The sequence below is a fragment of the Trichomycterus rosablanca genome, chromosome 19, assembly GCF_030014385.1.
Source record: "Trichomycterus rosablanca isolate fTriRos1 chromosome 19, fTriRos1.hap1, whole genome shotgun sequence".
NCBI lineage: Eukaryota > Metazoa > Chordata > Actinopteri > Siluriformes > Trichomycteridae > Trichomycterus > Trichomycterus rosablanca.
The window spans coordinates 22,888,190-22,912,540 of NC_086006.1; the positions used below are offsets into that span (position 1 = coordinate 22,888,190).

At 37.5% G+C, this 24,351-nt stretch overlaps 1 protein-coding gene across 1 annotated transcript; it reads right to left on the reverse strand.

Annotated features, from left to right (window-relative positions):
• Positions 1-1,919: 1,919 nt before the first annotated feature.
• Positions 1,920-22,920, reverse strand: calcoco1a (calcium binding and coiled-coil domain 1a). The gene is made up of 16 exons (XM_063015154.1): positions 22,879-22,920; positions 21,502-21,620; positions 17,958-18,106; positions 17,771-17,873; positions 16,656-16,858; positions 15,993-16,184; positions 13,657-13,805; positions 13,463-13,532; positions 12,765-12,920; positions 12,143-12,397; positions 11,277-11,402; positions 10,960-11,055; positions 10,520-10,607; positions 9,625-9,866; positions 8,989-9,074; positions 1,920-7,640 (listed from the first exon to the last, which is right to left on the reverse strand). The coding sequence occupies exons 3-16, from the start codon at positions 18,087-18,089 to the stop codon at positions 7,613-7,615; spliced, it is 1,926 nt and encodes a 641-aa protein (XP_062871224.1). The 5' UTR covers positions 18,090-18,106; positions 21,502-21,620; positions 22,879-22,920; the 3' UTR covers positions 1,920-7,612.
• Between the last annotated feature and the right edge of the window lie 1,431 nt (positions 22,921-24,351).

Here is a 24,351-nt window from a genome sequence, read left to right on the forward strand (position 1 = left end):
AATTTACCTCGCCGTGGATGCAATTTACTAGACAAGACACCCCAGACACCTGGAAATCAAACCCAGAACCTTCTTGCTACCCACCAAGCCATTGTGCCACCTCAAAAACTGTATATAAATGACTGTATTATATTGGGTATATTATATTTACCTTTAACAGGGCATCAATTCATCTCAGAGCATCAAACATATGCTCACTCACTTCCAACTGCAATTTCGAGTAGCCAGTCTACCCTCTGCTTGTTTTGGAAGGTGGGAGAAAACCCACACAGGCATAGAGAGACAATTTCCACATACACTAACCAGGAGATAATGATGGACTGCTGGATTGGACAACAGTTCTAACTAATAATGTATGTAGATTTTATTATTTCATATTTTATGACATTTGGCTTGCAATTTAAAATTTCATTTTTTGAATCCACTTTATATACTGTATATATACTGTGTTGAGTACCCACCGGTGGTGGTCTGAAGAAGGACAAGCTACAAACCACCAAGAGGTTGTTGGGCAACTAAGACTTATTGATGCTGGAGGACATAAAAACTATGGGGTACAACAGAAGGTCTACTGTAGCTCAAACTGCAGATGATTTCAAACCTTTCTGTGTATGGGTCTGAGAAGGTAAAGGCCACTCAAAGCGCTCATGCTAAGGTAGACTGGTCTGACAAATCATATTTTCTGCAAGATTACGCTGATGGTTGGGCATGTGTGTATCATTTACTCACAGAAGGGATGGCACAACCTGGCAACATAAAGAAATTAAAGGACCTGTTAGTAATGTCCTGGTAATGTTTTGTTTTAGTGGCGCAAAGGCCAGAAGGCCGGAAAACACACTGTTCAATGTGCGTGACCTTTGAGTCCTCAAGGCAGCATTGCATAAGTAACCATCATAATACATTACGATATACACTCTTGTCTATGTGCGGGTCCGTACTGCTGGTTAATTCTCAAAAACATGCCTTAGTCAAAGTCACTATAATCACCCTTTTCCATTCTGATGTTTAATGTGATCGTAACATGAAGATTTATGCTTAAGCTTCTTCGCCTGTATGATTTTACACACAGATATACAAGTGTTCCTAACCAGGTGGCCAGTGAGTGTATCTCTATGGGAGTTTGGTCCTGAGTTTGACACCTGGTCTAGATTGACAGTCTCCACACACATGACTAACAGTATACGATTATTTTTATTTAGAGATTAGGGCTGGTGATAAAGGGGGATAATGGCACTAATAATTAAATGATTGCTGTAATGAAGCTTCATTAAACAGAAATCAATAAAGTAGGGCTCAGATTAAAACGAGGTTCATACATTATACCCTGGTTTACAAGGAGCCTCTAAATGGCCTCATATATTCAACCCAATAAGATGTTGCTATAGAAACAGGGTGTGTGTGTGTGTGTGTGTAGATGTGTGTGTGTGGGGGGGTGGTGCAGGATTTAAAGAGACAGTACATATTTCGTCTCAACCGTACATACTGCACTAATACAATTTCTTGACAGGTACCTAATGCTCAGGATTATATATACAGTATATACACATTTCTGTCCAGCTTTCGTCCTGTTTTGAATAAATTTGTTACCAATAATAAATAAATAAATAAATGGTAGAAATAAACTAAACAACCCAGAATCAACAAACCTTGGAGAACCTTGCTATAGCTATATAGCTAGAAAGTATAAGGTTAACATCAGGTATACGGTCATGCCATCTTAATAGACACTGACTGTAAATCTGAAGAGCTTTAAAACTGGGTAGCCATATTTCTTTATTTAAGTTCTTTAAAGCTTCTAGAAAATGCATGTTTAACTGTAAGCACAGATAAACAGCTCAAGCGTAAAATACTAGGCCACACAGGTTGACCAAATTTGTTTGTGCAGATGACTGTGCTGAGACCAAAAAAAATCTGTGCTATACTGTTTGTTTGTTTGTTTATTAGGATTTTAACATCATGTTTTACACTTTGTTTACATTCATGACAGAACAGGTAGGTACTCATTACACAAGATTCATCAGTTCACAATGTCACATCGAACACAATCATGGACAATTTTGTATCTCCAATTCACCTCACTTGCATGTCTTCGGACTGTGGGAGGAAACCGGAGCACCCGGAGTAAACCCACGCAGACACGGGGAGAACATGCAAACTTCACACAGAAAGGACCTGGACCGCCCCACCTGGGGATCAAACCCAGGACCTTCTGTGAGGCAACAGTGCTACCCACTTAGCCACCATGCCGCCCTTGTGCTATACTATCTGGCAGTATGGCAGCTGGTTTGGCAGAGGATGAACAAGAAAATCAAGAATTTTTGATAACAGTGTTTCTGATGTTTTTGGTTCAAGTGAATTTTACATTTTTCAAGTGAATTATACGTACAATGACATTTTAGAGAATTGTGTGCTACAAGCCTTTAGCAACCGAATTTTTAAGAATATGTTTACAAAACTGAACAATAATGGTTTGCTGAGTTTGGTATAAAAGAACTTTAATGGCCTGCACAGATTTCTGACCTTGACCCTATCCAACACCTTTGGAATAAAATGGAACGCTAATTGCAAGTGAGACTTATAATAACGGTCACCAGTGCCACTAATGCTCTAATGACAAACCCAGCAGCAGTGATGCTAAATCATGGTGAAAGCCTTCTCAGAACAGTGATCATGCAGTAATTAAAAAAAAAAACACACAACCCCAAAAATCTGAAGTAAGAAACCTTGGAAAGAAACCAAGTGCATCCATTAAATTAAGGAACAAGCTGGCACAGGAGAAGAACAATGGCCTCTGGTGCTAAAGTTACTGAAATATAGATCAAACCTGCAAGAAAGGGGGTGAGCAGTCATAAAAAAACAGGGTGCACGACTGCCGCCCCTGGCTCTTCATATCTTTTACATTTCTAATTAAAAGAGATAAAGAGTGAAGGAGTAATCAATCCTACAGTGATTTCCCTGTTAAGGTTTTAAAGGAGGCCATAAAGCAAGCAGCCCAGCACTATTGATTTTATAATTACACTCTCTGCACAAGAGGAAAAGAGTGAATACAGAGAACAGAAAAAAAAGATAGTAAAAACAGCCAGTGGAAGAAAACAGGTAAAAAAGGTCACAGAAAAGTGATTAAAAGGAAACAGCAGTGACAAATGTAATAGCTGCTCGAGAAAATCATTAGCACAGCTACATTTTTAAAGAAAAAGAAAATGAATTGCATTGAAATCCTGTAATATCAAGGAAAGTGGCATGATATTCTCACTAACCATTTCATCTGGATCAGGGTCACAGTGGGTCTGGCATTATTCAGAAATACTAGGTGCAAGGCTCAAAAATATCCTAGACAGGGCACTAATTCATTGCATCACAGCAAACACCCACCAATTCACTCACTTCCTCACACACAGGGACAGTTTAGAGCAACAGTCTAATTTCAGCTTGTGTTTGTAAAGTGAAAGAAAAAAAATCCACATAAATTCAGGAACAATACAGGAACATACTCCTCACTGACAGGGCAATCATCAAACCCAACTTCCAGCCACTCACACTGCTATTATGCATCTACCACAATCTGATCAATTAGACAAATTTAAGTATAGAACTTTTGAGCATTAAAGTGTAATAAGACTCCCATTGCAGATTATATTCTTGCAAGCAAGTTAAAAAATGGCAACGTGAGACACCTTTTACACTAGAAACCTGTGCAACCAGGAGTAGCACTATGTTCACAATGCACAATTTGGAGTCGATTTCTCATACAAATTCCTGATTTATGTAGGGACTTAACTGACACATTGTAGAAAAGATACGATTCAAATCCGATAATTTATTCTTGTTTCATCATGGAATAAATATTGTGAAACAATTTTTTCGAGCACTTCATATGACAATAATGCTTTTACCCCAATAATAGTTAGATTACCAGTCACTTTATTGCTAAAAATCAACCAAATCCTTACAGTCCTGCAATCAAAATATATATATTGATAAGTATGTATAAGATTAATTGCAAAATTTTAATCATGAATACAGATGTCTTGTAATAAGTCCTGCTGCATCTCTCTGAGAGGTTTAAGATTTTTCTACAGGATTACAGCTCAGGGTTTTAAACAGTAAAGATCTTTTGGTAATGCATACACAAACTGGCACTGAAAATAAAGGCTGATTAATATACAAAGCTAAAAGCTTAAAATTACCAATAAGTGGCACAACTGCATAACTTAAATGTGCCCATCAATATGTGAAGTGTTGAATATCAAACCAAAATCAAGTAACAAATGACAGTAATGACCTACTGAAGAATAAAAACTTTGGTGTCTAAACCTGTATTGTGTTATACATCTGTATCCATACTACAAGAATGCTTCAAAATAAATGCAAAAACACAACAGTAAGGTGCAGAGAACAGTACTGAAGTAAAAGTGGTGTAGTCTAGTCTGAAATAGTGGGTAAACTGTGATGATATTAGAGATAAGTATACAGAAACAACTCAGTATATGTGTGCATGGCTTTGACTACCCTACTGGACTTTAAGCATACAGTAAAATATAATTAAAGTAATAAGCAAATCATGTAAAACAAAGCATTTAGAACATCAGATCACTCAAATATATGTAACAGTAAACAAAATAAAACCATAAATGTAGGAAACATGTATATCACACATTGCAGAGACAGACACCATGGCGTAGTTACATAAAATGACACTAAATATTTGAAGGCTGTTTTACTGGAAGCCAGAAAAGTCCCATTATGTTTTTGTTTTTTTTTCAACTCAAGCTGAACAGTGACCTCACACTTATTCAGTCCATCTGGTTCCAGAAGTAAATGCTATAATTTTCTGGACATTGATTTTGTTTAAATGAAGTTAAGTTGTAGGTGCACAGAAAAGAATCACCAATAAATAATATTTTTATATTAGTTACAAAGCTAATAATTATTTTAATTAAAGAGCAATCACATTTGTTTAGTACTCTTCACTGTGAGAAAGAAAAGCTTCTAAACATTTATCTAAATTAGCTGGCTCAAAGAGACGACTGTTTATCTAACCCCTTGTATCAGCACAAAAATGTGCTAAATAACCTGATTACTACATTAAAATCCATCAAGCAGTTATTTCATTATGCCATCTACATGACCCGTTAATAATGAGGTAACTCCAGAACTCTGATGATCAAAGATTTGAATTTAGTGAATTTAGAGTTTTATAAAGTAAATATCTTAATTCTGTTTCTATATTTTATTACTTTAGTACACAAACACACACATCTTGTTCCAGTACTTAAAAAGTGTGCACTTTCTTAATAAGGTTAATGTTTAACCATTTGAGGGTGTAGAAACCCGGTATTAGGCCTTAAAACTTTCACGAACACACCAAAGCCCTGTAGTCATCCAAAGAATTTGTTTGATGTCTTAAATGTTAGTGTTCAGCAAATTGTTCAGCTCATTTTTAAATACATTTAGAATCCTAAAATGCCTTTCTCTACACCCCCTTGGACTGTGTAGTACCTTACCAGTATTTAACAATGTAACATGTTGGGACTAAATGGTAATTAATTTCTGCTACATTAAAACAAATATTTTTTCATGATAAAAATAAATTGCATTTTACTTCCAGAACCTGACTGTTCAGCAATTATAGCAACATAATTTTCTTTGTATATTTTGATGTATACTTCCCTCTGTGAAACATAAATCATGAAAACTTAACACATCTATAAAAGAAACTGGCATAAACCTTAAAGATAAAAAGCAAACAAAACTATCAAACCCAGATTAATATGCATAATATTCTTTACATGTAAAAGATGTAAATTTGCAGGCCTTGCTCGTATTAACAGTTTTAGTTCTTGAATAGTCCAGCAAAGCAAGATGTGATCTTGATCTTGTAATGAGAATATGCATTAAGTGAGCAATTTTTATTCATTTTATATTTTAACCAATATTTATTAGAACATGAACAAATCTGGTTTTAAACATACCACAAAGCCTCTTGTGAAAGCAATTCTCTATTTTGCTTTGGGGTTATGTGCTAACCAGCAGCACAGGATTCCACATTCCTATCCAATTCCAAACTGTGCATAAACATTTGTGCAATGTTATTTCATAAACAGCTTGCTGCAGACATTGTGTTTATTTTTTTACTCCAAAAACAAGACATCATCTAATTTTTAAAGCCCCAATTTTGCAAACAACTGTAGGCTAAGGCTGTCAAATAAGATTTTAGTTTAGCATGTAGATGTGCATGGCATGTACAAAACTAATTAAATGCAGCAAAAATAAACATATGGTTTATTAACTAATAGGGCAATATAATCACACATCAGATGTTAAAAGGACAACCCACTGCTTTTGTGAAAAGATAGACACTAAGGTTTAAATTCATGCTAATGTTGTAAGTGAACTAAATTAAATATTTGGCATGTTCCTGAAATTATCTGACTAGTGTGGTCCCCATTAATATTTGGAGTAAAAGATGCTTTAAAGATAGGCATTCCAAACTGTTTGTATAGGTGATGGTTTTGCCGTTACGGTCACCATTCCATAAATGTAGTTTTTATTTATTTTATATTTTTATTTAGCATTTACATAAAGCATTTGTCAGATGCTTTAATCTAAAGTACCTTCAAACTGTGACCCAGTACAACTTAAGGGCCTTACTTAAGGGCTCAACAATCGCAACCCGGGGCTTAAACCAGCAACCTTTTGATTACTAGTCCATAAAACTGCACCCTTTTTATTAATTTTGACAATCCTTTATTAAATAAGACTGTAAGTTTATATATTACACTACCCCTGTTAATGTTAGCACTGCTTGAAGATGATACTGTGGAATGTAATACATTAATGTTGTATTGATTGTGTTATTGATTATACTTCGGATGTTACAAGTACACATTTCACAGGGGCAAATTTTACAAGGAAAGCATCTGGGCACATCCTTCACATTAGTGCTGACAATCAATACAAACTTTTTAGAAGACTTTCTTCAGACATGTATTCTTATTATGAGATCTTGCTTTGCGAGACTACCTTTCAGGCAAATAGATATGATATCTAAGTCAAAACTAAATCTAATACACACACCTCACATACACACAATACAAAAACACCATAACACACACACACACAAGTCTTTTTCAAATATCCCAAACCAATCTGTTCTTAAAGACTCTTAAGTTGAAGTTTTGATAAGTGTTAAAATAATTGGACGGGTAAAATTGTGCTTGGTTGACTAGTCTGGTAGCTTGTGCATCAAGAAAGTGCATAGCAAAATATAAAGCAAATTGCATATATCAGTAGGAACCTGTTTACACCTTGTATTAACATGTTGGTGATGAGTGGATCATGTATGGATTCCACTTTATGTTGGGAGCAAGATAATGACTTTACACAAGGGTAAAGTTTTTTTCTACATCAACATCCAGTAAACCCAAATCGGTATCAGGTTACACCAGGGACAGGTTTTATAAAAGAGTGTAAATGGAATCCAACATTCGAAAACAAACCACATGTTAATGCATAATGTAAACAGACCCTATATGTCTTGTACTGTATTACACAAGGACAGCACACTTCATCTTGGTCAGATGATGAGCAGCTGATCCTGCAGTTCCTCTCTTCACCACAGATGACTCTCTTCCAGGTCACTGAATTAAACATGAGAGAGAACAGAGTTAGGTCAGTCATAGTAATTCTGAACCTTTTTCATCTTACCGTCCACCAGTATCTAGGAACAGGACGACATAAGTTCGTAAGAATTTAAAATTTGGCTTAAGTGTGGGTGAAAATAAAGAATCTTTTGCAGCAGCTCCTTCCAAACATAATCCTGTTAGAGATCATGGCTGGTTCCTTATTTTCCAACGGCTAACCCTTTAGGACCAAACTGAAAAATATCTTCTAAACAATAAGATGAAAATATTGTAAGAGAGGGAGAGAATGGGACTCGCACCCTGTCCAGTATCCATTTCATGCTTTGTGCTGACAGACCCACCTCAACCATGTACAGAATGAACGGGTTACTGAAAATGAATCAATTAAAAAATAATTAACACTGGTAAACATAATTTGTCCTTATTTTATTGTTTAATGATATATAACATAAGGTGGGATTACTAGACCAGTAAGACCCACTAGCTTCTCCTAAGTGAAGGTCCAGGGACTACTAGAGCACGCTTTATGGCCCAGTTGTGTTTATGGCTCAGTGGTTAGAAAACACTGCTCTACTGCATTTGTGAACTAATGAAAAAGTGAGAAGGGAGGAGAGAACACCAGGGAGAGCGGAGCAAAGAAAAGCAAGGGACAGGAGGAGAGAGCAGAGGACGAGTGACCGAGCGAATGACTGAAGTGGAGGAGAGACACTATTAATGATGCTGAAAATTGGCCGGTGAGCACTGCCTAGCCTTTCAATAAATCAATGCTACAGCTCGGTCAACTAATCTGTCCTTCTGTCCTCCTATCATAGCACTCCTACATCCTCAATTCGCTTGTCTATTCTCCTCTCCCTCACTAATTTTACGAGGCAGTTTTTAAAACTTTCATCTCTGCAACATATTCGGCTTGTCGCTGTAAATCTTGTTGTATGCTTGTGTCAATGTGACGATAAGCTTTTGTGGAGGAGATATTTAAAAGACTCATAATACCAGGGTGTGTTAGATATTGAGAATGTGGCCTGTGACCAGGGTCAAATTAAATGGCTATACAACATTAAGCAGACTGATGTTTTGTGACCACTACTGATTTGTGAATGCTCAGGTGTAAGTGCCTGCATACAGTGGTTTGAAAATTCCTTGTCCATTTTTCTGACTGCCTCTGTTACTGCAAGTGGGTCACACAAAATAATTTTAGATCACCAAACAAAACATGATATATAACATAATTAAATAAAACATAATTTAATCCAGAAATGCCTGTGAGGCCAGTTACAGTCATAAATGTGTATGTGTGTCTTTCTATAATAGTGTGTCCATACGTGGCTGTGTTTGTGTGTAAATATACCTAAAAGTGCCTGTATGGTTGGGCAAAAGTAGTGCCATCTCTTCAGAGCATTGCCCTCCTGACTGTGCCACTTCATTCTCCTCTTCCTGTAACATACAAAAAACCATTTTGAGCCTTAACATTATTGTAAGCCATTACTGTCCACCTCTTATCAGCCACTCTCAAGGGTTGACAGATAAATTTGGAGCTAAGTGCTTTATTTAGATAAAACAAGAATATAAATTTGTGGGTACAATACAAAAAGATGTGTACAGAGAAACAAATAAATGCATTTAATTAAAGAAAACTTAAATACCTGAGGTGGAATTTCAACCTGTTCCCCTTAAAAATGTTCTTCAGTTCCCAAAATTGATCTGATGGCCTTGCAATTCAAGTTTTCAATAAGATTTAAGTCAGAAGACATGGCTAGACCATACAAGCACCTCCAACACATTTTCAGCCAGTTATAGGTTATTTTGGTTGGATGTTTGGTACTTGTTGTGAAGTCTAGATTTACTTTCTTGGCAGATAAGAATAATTTCCCTTTTTGATATGTCCCTGTGCTTCGCATAGGATGTTTCATTAAATGCCCCAGTACTTATAAGTAAAAGTCAATAGACATATTTTGTGCAGATGTTAATTAAAAATGCATCTTACCGACTCCGAACTGTGTGTCTGTGCATGTGTATCATCACTGGGTTGGTGCGGGGAGCTGAAGGGAGCAGGCTGACTGATCACCACAGCCTGGGAGGCCTGCAGGAGTCGAGGAGAAGAAGGAGGAGTAGCAGGTAGCATGAGTAGGTCAGTCTGGGGCTGATCACACAGGCCATAATGACTCAGAGGCCTCAGTGCCTCTGGGTTCTCATCCTCAGAGTCAGAAAGTGAGCTGTCTGCATGACCTACACATCAAACCAAGACAGATTACCTTACATTTTCCTCATACATTTTCTGATAGAATGCTGAATTTATCATTCCCTCAATGACAGCAAGTCACCCAGGTCCTGACGCAGCAAGCACCCTTGAACAATCACACTACCACAAACAAGTTTTACTATTAAAGTAATTTAATATATATTTTATTTAAAATGTTGTATTTCTTTTGTTCTCCAAAAACAATTAAGTTTTGATTCACCTTTACCAAACCCACTATCCCAAAAAGTGTTGAAGGTTTTTTGGTCATCCCGATTCTAAATGGTTTACTTCTTGCTATCCTTTGATGAATTTCTTTTTGCCTTAGTCCCCATTTTGGACTCATAAACACTGATCTAAGACATCTGCAGTTCTGTAGTTGTTTTTTGTCTCGTTATTACTAATTCTTGAATGTGCTGTTGCTGAGCCCTTAAAAGAAACATCAGCAGGTCAGTCACTCCTGGGTGGATTCATCCAAGCATAAACCCAACACCTTATCCAGCACCAGCACTCAATACCTTATCCCAGCTGTAAAGCATGGTGAAGAGAGCATGAATGCAGACAAAACAATGTGGAAAATAATGTGTAAGGTGTTTTGCACTGTAAGGCAGGACAGAATATTAAAAGAAAAGCCATCACTCACTGCTTTGTAGCAACCCAGTCATGCTCCATTTGGAGTCACTTAGTGACTCCAGCCTCTGCTCCAGTTGCCTGATGTATGAGATCAGATCCTACATGCACATACACAAAATTAAAAAAACACAAACACGTCCACTCTCTCTCTAGACTGTTTAGACTGAATTAGATTAAACTGCTCATTTTAATGCCCTTCCCAGTCATTCATAAAGGGAACAACTGGTGTACACTTTTATTTACATTCCTAAGATTAATTGCTGTATTTGCACTGTAAAAATGGCAATGACAATAAGTCAGATTTATAAACAATACATTCATAATATTACATTTTAAACTTTTAAATGTAAAAAATAATGTCCTTCAACTTCAAATGGCTGTTTTTTAAACTCTGTTTAGTCCACTTTAAAATAGACTGCAGCCCGTGTGTTGAGTATGGAGTATGTTTACCTGCTTCTCAGTCTGTAATTGCTCCTTTTCCTTCTGAGCAACCCTGAGACTGGCTTTAAGCTCCTGCAGCTCCCGTCGCATTTCACTCAACTGCACCTGAATGAATATACACAGCAGTGCTACAGAGTTAAAACTTAAACTAAAACAAAAGAAAACATTACTTTAAATGCGAAATTCTATAAAAGAAATATTGTTAATATTAATATTAGCATTATTTATTATAGCATTGTCTGTGCTATTATAGGAATCCAATTACCATAAGTATCCCGTTACTATGTTCTAAATGCATTGGTGTGCAGGGATGTGCTGGCACTTACCCGGTTACAATCTTTCTCTCGGCCAAGTTCCACCTCTGCTTTAGCTCTTTCCATTTTCTCTTCCTGCAGCAGCTCTTCTTTTTGCTTAATCTCATCATTCAGCCGTTCCAAGTGCAGTCTGTCTAACTGCAATCAGACATTAAATAAGCAGATTTTTCAGATCTGATGCTGTTATTTGTCAGCTTCCTACCCACTACTAAAGCTTTGACCTTTTTTGTCTTATGTTTCTCTCTGTATCTGAAATGATCAAGTGATGTTGCAGTGGTGCATCAGCCAGACTCTGATGTTTTATAGAAGCCATGACAGAAAGTGGATATAAAAACATTGTTATAAATAAAACAGTTAAACATTTCTCAACATGCTGATTCACATTGCCACACAGCAAGATGGGTCCTGAACACCTGAACAGCCTTGCTACTGGGAAGCACACTTGTCAGTGCGCCCCCAGTGCTGGTCCCAAGTCAAGACAGAACAAGAAGGGTTGCATCAGAAAGGGCATCTGACGTACAACTGCCCTTTTTTACGCCAAATTAGACCTGTGGACCAGGATGATCCGCTGTGGCTAGCCCTAATACAGGGGCAGCCAAGAAACAAAGTAAATAAAAACATTTCACACTAAAACTTTGGTTTAGCTAACAGCAAATATATGTATTTCTACACAATAAAACTATAAGTATAATATATATTTAACTATTTATTAACTTTATTTTTTTATTTTTTTAATTTAGGGAAAAGTTAATACTGGCCAGCTTAATTGTTATTCAAGCTTAAACTAATTTAAAATATTTTTTTTATTAATTCACAATATTTTAAATATATTTTACTTCTATTTCTATTTCCAAATGAAATTATTTTTGATCAGTTACCTTAGCACTGCACTGCAGGCTCTCCCTCTCCTGTGCCCAGGTGGCACGGCCCTCCCGCAGTGCCAGGTTGACATCCGCCAGCTGCAACGTAAGCTGGGCAGCCTGTAGCCTGACCTGGTGAAGCTTAGCCTGGTCAGAGTCCCTCTGAGCTGACATTTCTCTGATCTCGGCCTTCAGAGTCTCCACACAGCTCTCGCTGGCGTTCAGCTGCTCCTGAACACCACGCAGTTCTGCTAAAGCTGCTTCATTTGCTGCCTGCATCATGACACCACACGCAAAGAGCATGAGATTTTACTCTATATTCATTTAACGATTGTTCAACCTGCACTGCACAAGCTGTGAAAAAGTAAGGGCCCTTTAAACAAAAATGGTATTAAATAAAAGAAGACGTTTTAAAGTATATTTTTTCAAGGATGTCAGAGTGACCGAGTGATAACATTGTTCCTTTAATAGTTTTAGTTATGTTTCATAAAATGTCTTGTGTGTGGTTATGTAAGTAATTTTAGGTTTAGTTTACATATCTGAAATCTTTCACTTGACCATCTGTAATAACAGCAGGACTCAGAAAGGGGGCACTCACTTTTTCACAGCACTGTGTGAGAGATCAAGACAGTAAACAAACCTCTTTTCTGTGTGCACTGTTGAGTTTGTGGGAGAGTGTAGTAATGGTATCCCGGAGCTGTAAGGCGTGTGTGTCTCTCTGTGCCAGGGAACTTCTTAGACTCTGGAACTCTGTAGACAGACTGTGCAGCTCTTTTTCTGTCTGTTCCAACTTTAACTAAACAAAACAGACAGCACATTAGCTGATGTATTTTCAAATAAACTGCACTGAAATATTAGTCATAACTGGCTAATATTTCTGCTTCAAGACGTGGCATACTACAGTTATCTCCCTCTTTTTAACCCAATTTAGTTGTTTCTACTTTACTGTTAAGTCCTACATTACTCAGCAATGTTACTGCACATGTTTAATCCAGCAGGTGTTTACTATAATTCAGATGGTATGCCAAATTATCCACCCCTGCTGTCAGCTGCATCCCCAATAAGTAGAATGTACACTTTCCTCAATTTAATTCATAATAAGAAAATCTAAAAATTACAGTTGTATCTGAGGGAGGGTAGGGAGAGCTGGTCCCAGCACAAGCAGTGGGGGATTCACAAACAGCATAGCCATGCCATCTTAAATCCATGGTTATTATGAACACTGCTTACACCGCACACACAAATAAACTCCTGTCCCCTATGTGTTCATAGTGTAAAAGGCTTATATAAATTAGATTTTTTTGTCTTTAGAGTTATACATATATATTTTAGTGTTACCTTGAGGGTTTCATGTTCACTTTCTGCTTCTTTTTTCTGTCCTGCTGCTTTCCTGACTCGTTCCCTTATTCTGGATCCCAAAACAATAAACCCAATCAGAAACAACAGACATATGGGACCAGCCATAAACACTGAAAATCAATAAAAAGCACAAGGGTGCACTAGACTACAGACAGCTGAATAAAATGTCTTACCTTTCAAGGTCGTTTTCTCTCTCAAGGCCTCTCTGGGTGAGCACCCTTATATTCCCCTCTAACTGGCTGTTCCTCTCTTTACTAACAGCTTTCTTAGCAAGTAGATCCTGTTTCTCTTCCTGCAGAACCATTGTTAAAGCCTCCAGCTCCTGTCAACAACACAACCAGACAATCATCAGTGACATACAGTTTTACAGGTGAACATTTTATTGGCATTAATTTTAATGTTTGACTGGACTATATGTAAAACAACGGAAAAAAAAATACAACATTTATTCATACGACTGAAATCTGCAAATACAGCACTTCTGTTAAGGTTAAATATTGCAGAGACAAACTTGACATCTTACAAAATTTAAAGTATGAAGAAACTTGCAAAGGAATCTTGCTTTAATGGTGGGTGGGAAATAATTTCTTACTCTGACTACTAAAAACAAAGCTTTTTAGCAATTGTGTTCCAAGCAGCTCCTTTTAAAACTGCATGTCTAATAAGTGCACTACTAATTATTTTATTACGTACAATATACCACATAGGATGTGATTCAAAATAACTTGCATCTGCTTTGTAAACACTTTGATGGAGGTACACCCTGACGGATGGAATGGGATAGTGTTGGTGCCAAGAGCACAAAAAACATGTGCAGCATTGTGTGGCAAGGTTGATTAGTTAAAACTTTTACTAACATCTATTTGCATAATTTAAATATGCAAATAAGCACAATTTACATGTGCAAATCACTGCTGTCTGTTTTACTTTTTTCTACTGTGCCAATATTTGTGTAATTGAGGTTGAAAACAGTTAAGAGTTACACACACCCATTGCTAACAGCTGTAATCAATTATAAAAAAATAACTTATATGCTTTGTTTATCTAATGGGCAAAAATTTCCAGACATATACTATGTGGAAAGCCTTTCTGCGACAAACTCATGCTCAAGTCTCCACATACTTTTGTACACTGCAATAACTTGTATCATTAAATGTTGTCTAAGTGTAAACAGACTATATACATTTCTTTATCCATGTATTCATCTGGTCTTTTTTAGTACGTTGCAGGTACGAGTCAGCATATTGCCAGCAAAAGAGCACTAGAAGTGTGCTAGACTAGAAAATTCCAGCAGCAGAGACCATTGTAAAGCTAAAGATAATGTAACTTGACCTGTTCACAAAACGGCTTATTAACTAATTAAAAAAAAACTATGAACCATTGCACTACTGAATTTTCAGTTCTGATTGCTCAAAAGGTGCTGATTTATTTTTTGGTTTTAAACATGGCTTTGACATTATGTCTTTAAAATAGGGCTGCAGGATAAATCACAAGTACAGATTAATGCACTTCTTCTAATGCATTACCATTAATATTAGGTCATTCACAGTGACATGTAAGATGGGTGTCTGAATGTTTAATTAAACATTGTCTTAAAGAAATCAGATTATAAAAATGACTGCTCCAGAGTTGTGACTGAGATTAGAGAAGTAAATTACTGGTGCGTGTAATCATCTAGATTCTCTTTTTGAGTCCATGCTGCATGCAGCCAGGTATAAGTCAGCATGTAGCCAAAGAATGAGTAAGTATATAATGTCTTGCATTTCCGCTCTGTCCTGTCCTTTTCAGGTGCCACCAGATTAAACACAAGCTTTACCAAAATTAAGCAAAAATAGATAGCAGACACATTTCTAAAAATAAAAGAATGCTGTTGAGGATATAAACTAAGAACTTTACAGTCCCCTCATCAATATAGAACTAGGGCTGCTCTTAAACTTCAAAGACTGGATTACTGCCCCCTTATCAAAAGGACCCTATAGGACCTTTAGTCCTTACTGGGTGTGCGGATATGGCCATTAAAAGCAATATAACCAGTGTTACAGCCTTGTGTTGGTTTACGTCTGTCAGCACAGAGATAAAAAAGTACATGGTGTGATTCTACTGCTGCAACAACCAAAGTGAAAATAGGCACTTATTTATACTGCGGATGTTCCACATAACAGAATGTAGGTGCTAATGATTAAAAACACAACATGCTGTTCTTTAGCAGGAACAGTGTCTGTCTAACTGTATAATTGGAAAAAGCCCTCCATTACCACAAATCCTTTATTGTCCCACTGTGCTTTATTCCTTACTCAATGGATGACTGATCACTAACACAAATGCTCCTGTAGCTCTCAGTGTTTCTAAACAGTATCTGTAATCAGAATAATTACAGCCATGTTTGCTGTAAAAATAAGACAAAATTTCAACAGAGCAATCACTGTTTGTAATTAGTATTAGCACTGAAGGCCATTAATTATGGATTGGTCAGTTTTTTGCACTTCCAGACAGGTCAAGAGTCATATACCTCTTCCTTCTTCCTCATGTCCTCCAGTTGTCCTTTGGTGTGCATGAGCTCCTCCTCCAGCTCCTTGCTCCTGTGGTTCCATGCCTGTTTGGCCCTAATTAAGCTCTCTTGCTCACGTTTCCAGTTCCTCTCGGCCAGTTCTAGAGCCTGTAACACCTCAGCCCTCTCCTTAAGACACTCCTGCAGTCGACTCTGTGGGAAGGAGAAAGTGCATAGTGAAGAACTTAGTGCATAGGGACACATTCAGGCTGAAACAGGAAAGAGCCTTCACAAACAGTAGTCACGAAACATAGCATGCATTTTATTTAGTTGATCTGATACAAGTGGGCGTGTCCAAAACACCTGAATTAAATCATTAGAAAAGGTGCCCACATATGTTTAGGCATATTGTGTAATTTGTGTTTTATTTAAGTTTTACTGGTGTAAATCCACATTCATGCAATGATGGTGGCAAACAAAAGACAAATGTGCTTTAATGATGCCCTTGACAAATAAGGTAACCAAATTTACCACAGATTATGTTGGTATGTGTAATAAAAACACCAAATAATGAAACAGATGTTTGAATATGTACCAATCTGTTCTGCAATGTGAAAATAGCTCAGAACTGCATGTAAAAAATCTCTGTGATGACAAGTTTGATGCGAGTGTTTTTGCTCTAACCTGCAGTAATTCAGCTTTGGGAATGATGAGCAGCATGTCCTCGTCCTCCTCACCTCCCTCCACAGCTTGCTCCAAAGTCACCAGCTCCTCTAGAGGCTTGGGAGCGGAGAAAGTAAAGGCAGAACTGAGAGAGCCCACTTCTCCCTTGCCATCCACGTAAACAAACTGGTACTGCTCAGTACTGGGACCTGGCAGGTAGGAAGCTGTGGAAAACATGAACATATTTCTGAATGCCATGCATGTGCGCAGAAAGTTCCAACACTTTAATGCACCTAACCAAGATTTGTGTAAAATAGTAGCGAGTACGCACTTGTTAGAATTGGGTGTGGGAAATATCTGAACTTTATAATAAGAAAGGATGTCCAGATACTTTTGGCCATAAAAAAATTTATTCTAATTAATTCATGATCCTTTGATTATTTTGTGTGAATTCTAGCAGGCTATCACTAATTCTTTTATCTTAACTAAATTATAGATTACAGACCTACAGCACAAGGCCGATCGTCAGCTGGCGATGAGCTCATCAGTGACCTCAGTGAGCCCTGACAGTAGTCCGGTAGTTTTCCTGCATCCTGCACAGCACTCACTCATTTACTCACTCACTCAGCTCTTTGTGCTATTGTCTTTCACATACATTACTCAAACCTCTTTTCAGCACATCTGTTCTAAGATGTACAAATTACGACTGTAACCAAGAAAGAACTGACAGACTTACTAACAGCCAAAGTCTAATCTGTACCTCTGAATGCCAGACTGGCTATACTGGCAACAAAGCACGTTCAACAAAATAAGAACATTGCCAAGATGATCCTTGGCCACTTTATCTCCCAGTCTAGTCGTTTCCAATTCCCGATTGTAAATCCGCTGCTGCCTGAACAATGCCTGATCTGATCCGAATCACCTCACACTTGAGGTGACACATGTACAATCTGCAGTTGCTTCTTATGACCTGCATAAAGACAGCCATGGTAATTTTCATGTGATCCCCCACCCCACCCCTACAGGTGCCCGGACCAGTTCTGGAAATCACATGTTGCAGTGGCAGCAAGAAGAGAACCCAAACTGTAACAAAAGTATAAGCTTTGAATGAAACGAGAAGTTAAAATATTGCAAACCTTGAAAGTGGACGCAGCAGTTTACATCAGTCCCTTCCTTGTAGTTGGATGGAGTCACAGCCCACACAAATGTATGGTAGTCCCTCACAGTGGACCATCCGACCTAATGAAACACAGACTCCACAAATATGGCCAATGATAATGTAAAAAAATAAGAACAACTACGGCATGGATCGTTGATTCTCACCTTAAACAGGCCAATCCAGTCATTGCTGGCCCAGCTGTGCTGAGAGCCAATAGTGTAGTGGCAGTCCACCCGACTCTGAGGAAAGTAGCTGCTACCCACATTCTGAAACACCACCTTTCCTGTTTTCTCCATGGCCAGACTTTATGAGCCTGAAAAGGAAAAGCTTGGGTAAGAGGTTGAGAAAGCCAGAGAGCTTTCCATTCTAAAAACCACTGACATTAATATGGAGTTGCTCTTTCTTTGCAGGTATTGAAGCTTCACTTTTTACCTTCACTCAATTGGAAAGGCTTTCCACAAAATTTTGGAGTGTGTCTGTGGTACTGTGTGCTCGTTTATTTAAAGGAGCATTTCCATTTACTTTTATGACATTCAGCAGATGATTTTATTCACAATGAATTGTTGAATAAAAAGTACAATTTGAGCAATTGAGTGTTAAGGATCTCGCTCAGGGGATCAACAGTGGCAATGTGGCAGTGATTGGGCATGAACTGGCAACCTTCTGATTACTAGTCCAGTATCTTAACCTCTTAGCTACCACTGCCCTTTGAGCAACTGTGAGTTCAGGGCATTGAAGTTGGGCATGAGGGTCTGGCTTACAATCAGCTGGATTGAGGTCAGGGTTTTGTGCAGGCCACTGGAATTTGTCCACACAAAACACATTAAACTATGTCTTTATGGACTTGCTGAAGTTTTGCTGAACAAGGAAAAGGCCTTCCCTAAGCTGTTGCCACAATGTTGAAAGCATATGATAAATTTTACAGGAGTGGCGTAAAAAACTGAACTCATGATGAAAGGAGGTCCACATTTCTTTGGCAAAACAAGCACATTGTAACATGATGTACTCTAAGTATTCCTCCACTGCCTGTGCTATCCCTCCAACCAGACAGTTAGAATCGCTGTTGCAGTGGCAATAAAAGGATACCCCATCAAAACCTTCCTCCCTCAGACCTGACAAGCTGTCTTTTTAGCACTCTGAAACTTTTAATATTGCTAAATTTTTATCAAAATTCAAATGTGATATTTTGCAGCATGAAAATGTCTTCATGTTTCACTATTACTTCACTGTGTAGCAATATTACCCATCCTTAAGCTTAGTACACCTAACTGTGGTGTGATATGTTCAGAGTCCAGAACCAGTAATCTCGGTAATCAGCCTGGTAATAAAGTGAGTGAAATATGAAAAACCAAACATTAGCTGACACCATGTATGTACTCTACTAAAATAAAGGCTGAAAGCATTTAACAAGGTTAAAGGTCATATTATATACGAAGAAAGAGTGCTGACATGAAAGGGAACAGTAATGACCTGGGAATGTCCCTTAGCTCAAGTGCAAACCTGTTTTGCAATGTACACCCCAATTAAAACCATTAAACCATACCACAGTAATCAACCTTCCAAGAACATAGACTGCAATTATGCCGTCACATGGTCAGGCAGAGTGACAACTATGGGAGTTTGTTACAACTTATTTACAGTAGATTAGGCATGACAACCTAAGCGCCAAAGCACAAGGTCCATATTTATAGATCACGGTGTCGGGTTCCAAATGTGTCAGTGTTGAATACATTTAAATATACACTGTGTACTATTGTAATAAACAATACAGACACCATTATAAACCATTATATTTACCTCAAGTTGATTTATTTTCCTATGCAACATAGAAATGGTTTGTTGTTTATTAGGATTATAATATCATGTTTTACACTTTGGTTTCATTTATGATAGGACAGGTAGTTACAGTTTACACATGATTCACTGATTCAAGTTCAATGTCAAATGCAGTCACAGGCAGCTGTACATCTCAAATTTACCTAACTTTCATGTCTTTGGACTGTAAGAGAACCCAGACCCCTACACCTGGGAATCAATCCCAGAACCTTCCTGCTGTGAGGTGACAGTGCTACCCATCAAGACACCATGCTGAGAAACTTAGAAATGAAAGAATAAAACGTCCCCAAGTTTTTAAGAACGTTTTGATACATTTCTTTTCAATAATTGTTATTGGTTAAAATGTCCTATGCAACCTATTAAAAAAATGATAGATTACAAGCATAACATATTCCAAACCATCTTATTTACAATTTATCTTATTTTTAATTTTAATTTACTTATTTACATCTTATTTATGATTTAGTGGACGTTTTTTAGTAGTTTACTTAAATTGTGCAGCCTTATCAGCACAATGCATAATTGTTAACATTTACTTTAGAATCACAAGGTAAAAACAGACATGGTGGAAGATTAGAGAGAAGAAAGGTGTAAACAAAACAATATGAGGGAAAAAAAAAAAACTTTATTTATTAGACTCAAGTGCAAGGATTTTGGGTATGGATGATTGACGTATAATATTTTGAATTGCTGTATTGTTGTATTGCTGTGTTTAGCTTTATTGCATTAAAAAGAAAGCATGTTTCTAAACATTGAGACTAATTTCCTTTTCAGCTTAAAATACAATTGTGAATACAAAAAAAATAAATTGATTTTAAAAGACAAAATGCATTCAAATAAAAAAAAAAAAATGTTGTTAAGTCTTTGTCCAGATTGTTTGCCCTGCAATGCAAATAAAAACATGGTTAAGCAGTAATAGTAGCACAATGCTTTTACATAGTGTAAGATAGCTTTACACATTTTTATAAAGGGATCAGTAAAAGGTTCTAAAAGTGATTAACTTTGTGAAGCATTCAAACCCAACAAAACAATAACTGCTTTGATACATGATAGACAGTAGTATTATTCGCTTGCAGTTGAACTGTTGAATTGAAAAAAAAAAGCACACATTAATAAATAAAATAATAAACACATGTGGTTGAACTCCTCCAATGCATGTAGAGTGATTTAAGGTCATCCCAGAGCTGTACCAGAAGCTTGTTGATCAAGTTTAAAAGAGCCAAGAGACACATAGGGAAATATGGGATTCCTGTATGTATGCTATATTTCATAAGTTCTTGTCATATTTATAGAAAGCTAATAAACCTATAAAACAACTCAGATTTAGAACTATTTTAGACTAAGAAGTATGTATTCCCACAAGTCACTAACGAAATATCTTTTGCAGAAATTACGAAACATTCTACATTGTCCTATATCAACATTACAAGTGTATTTAAACTTTTGACCTCAACTGTAGTTTCACGATTTACATTTACATTTTTACATTTTCAGCATTTAGCAGACGCTTTTATCCAAAGCGACTTACACAGTGAGTGGAACACAATGAGCAATTGAGGGTTAAGGGCCTTGCTCAGGGACCCAACAGTGGCAACTTGGTGGTGGCGGGGCTTGAACCGGCAACCTTCTGTTTACTAGTCCAGTACCTTAACCATTGAGCTATCACTGGCCCCGATTGCAGCTTGTTGCTTATGGTTGCGAAATAAAACGCTGATCAGATCATGTACAACAGCAATAAACTAGAACGCTGTGAATAATAAAAAGTTACAGTATAACAAAGAGCTCTTTTGTCCACTAGTTGTGCTTATCTGCGTAATTACATGCGTTCATAGTTCATGCACATCTGCGCCACTGCTTCATTTCAATACTCACCCCGACAAAAGAATCTGCTCAGCTTTCCCTCCAACCTCCGACACCAACCGTCCAATAAATCAATCAAACAATCCAGAACCGAGCCGAATTACTTCAGACTCATGAGCTGCGCTTTAATCCTTTAACAACAATAACAAAAACAGGCATGGATTGTTTGGGATAATCGCATTGAACTGTGGGAAGTGTGGTACACGTGCATGCAGCGTATATACAAAAGCGCCTTCAGAAAACTACAATTCCCATAGAAAACGGAGACAAACGAAGGTCGGCCAGCAACGAGAAACATCATGCACGCATATAGCATCGGAAACGATTGTGATTGGTTTAGAATTCACTGAAGCTCTCGCGAGGCTTTCTTGCCTTTATTTTATTTTATATAGTTACAACTACGCAACTACAACAGTTCTATTTACAAGGTACATAATTAAAAATATAAATAAATAAATAGTGGGTGCTGAAAAGCTACATTGGTACTAAGGTTGATCACAGCTTGTGTGAAGTTTACAGTACATTGGCTTCCGACATGGGCTTAGGTTTCCTGCCAAAAATGGTGCAGAAGGTGGATTAACTGCGCTAGATCGGTACTAGATGTGGGTCAGTGATGCCGTGTGATGGACTGGCGCGATGCCCAGGGTGCATTCCTGCCTCTCTGCACCCAGTGTTGCCTGAAAAGATCAGAACAAAGCCTTTACTAAAAGATAATGAGTATATGCCAGTATTAAACAGTATCGTTCATCACTGAACTGCCCACCCTTTAAAAAAATAATGACCTTGGCAGCACACCAAAGATCACTATATAAAGAGTATAACCCAGTGCTTCAACAGGGGTGAAGAGATGTGTCAAATGAGAGAAAGTCATTTAGGTTATTTCTACAAACCTCTTGATTTGTCGTCGGGGTGAGTCAATCTTTAGAAAGGCGACCCTATTGTAGCCTCACAAAGCAAAATTCAGAAATGCCATTAGTGAAAAGGTTTGCCTACTGTAGTTCAACAAAAAGTGATAAATAAAAGAACATGCAAATGAAAGTGCTCCTAAACCGCTCAACAAGTTCTTTAAGCATTTTTTCTAAGAACCAATGATCACACTTTTTCCTGAGTAACAGCTCTTCTAACAAGCTAAAGGTACACCAGGGGGCGCTACATGACGCTCATCTGTTCCTGATGTCTTGAGAAATCTTGTGTAAGCAACGTTTTTTCCAAATGTTATACTTAATTATTCTCTAATGCCAGCTAATACACACGCCAACATGTGAATGTAGGATGACGTAGGACGCAGTTGAAGGACGGTAGTCATAATGCCATGTAAGCAGAAAGTTTACATCAATCTTGTTGTACGAACATTTATAAATATAATTGCGGTTAACCTGAATGTCTTACCCTGTGTAATCGTATGTATGGGAAAGGATGTTGTTTTCCCACTTGTGACTGTGCTATTTGGTAGAAATCTTCATCTGTACATAATGGATTCAAAAAGGGACGAGTGAATGAATTAAATTATGGTTAATGGATAAATGAACGAGTAAAATAAATAACTAAATGAATGAAAAGCTTGTAGAATAAAAGTGAAAATAATGATATGTAAAATTATAAAATCAAAGGAAAAAGCTGGGGTTCAAAAAAGGGGTGTGTGAGGGAGTGGGGTGTGGTTAAGGGCCAAACATATTAGGCTTGTTCGACTTAACCCGGCGCTGCGCAGACCGATCGCCGCCTGGCTCGGTACGGTGCATGCCGATTAGTTTTTTTTTGTCCGACTTGCGTCGGCGCCACCGGCGCGTCACGATGACAGACTGGTTATAATCTCGCGAGAGCGGGGCGGCTGCAGGCGGCGGAACCAGTCGCTGCAGTTGCTCTCCACGGGCTGCGCTGCCTGAGAGACGGCTTGATGACGACAGAGCTTAATCCTCATTGGCTAGAAGCGCCGCTGAATCCTCTGGTGGTTGTTTCGTTTCATTCTAAAATGTGAATCTCAGTTTATTTGTCTTAAAGACCTGACATGTGCGAAATACTATTAAAGCAATAAGCCACGAGAGGCCGTGCATTACTGTGATTTTAGCACGGGGATGACGTTTTTGGTACGACGCGAAGCGGAGTGCCTAAAACTTCTTTCCCCGTGCTAAAATCATAACAGTAATGCACGGTCTCGAGTGGCTTATTGCTTTTATAAAACGGCGGTCAACATAAAATATAATAAATACAACAATGTTTAATTCATAAATGTATTTATTGTGTATAAACTTACAATAAAGCATTCTTCCGCGACGCAAAATAGTTCGATTAACAGTGTTGCTAGGCAACATGAGGGCGAAAATAACATTAACTTTTTCTTTTCAGTGGCGTATTAATATGGAATGATGTGAGGTGGTCCTAGGTGTGCGTTTATCGGGGATTTTACAACGGCTTCGAACGCGGCTCAGCCAATCAGATTTTAGGACCGGAACTATCCGTTTTATAACATGCTTTCTAGTAGCATGACGGTTTATTTTCGTACAAATTGCAACATATGTCATAATTATCATTCCATATCATGAAAAGACTCAAGTAAGCTACCTGATATTTCTTTAATGTAACATATCTTTTTATCTTGATGTTTTTCTAGAACTTCTGATGGTTCTTGTCTTCTAATTTTATTAATATAAAGCAATCTAAATTGCTTTAATATTTTATATCTTAACTGTTTTAATACCACTATCACTATTACACTTTGATTTATTTTTCATTCTTCTCTGTAAACTTTGTAAACATTTTAAAATATGCTACATAAATAAAAATGTGTGGCTGTGCATGGTGTCATGTTTCTTTACAAGAACCAAGGCCAGAAGGTAAGCTGTTCTGGAAGAACAAAACAAATGT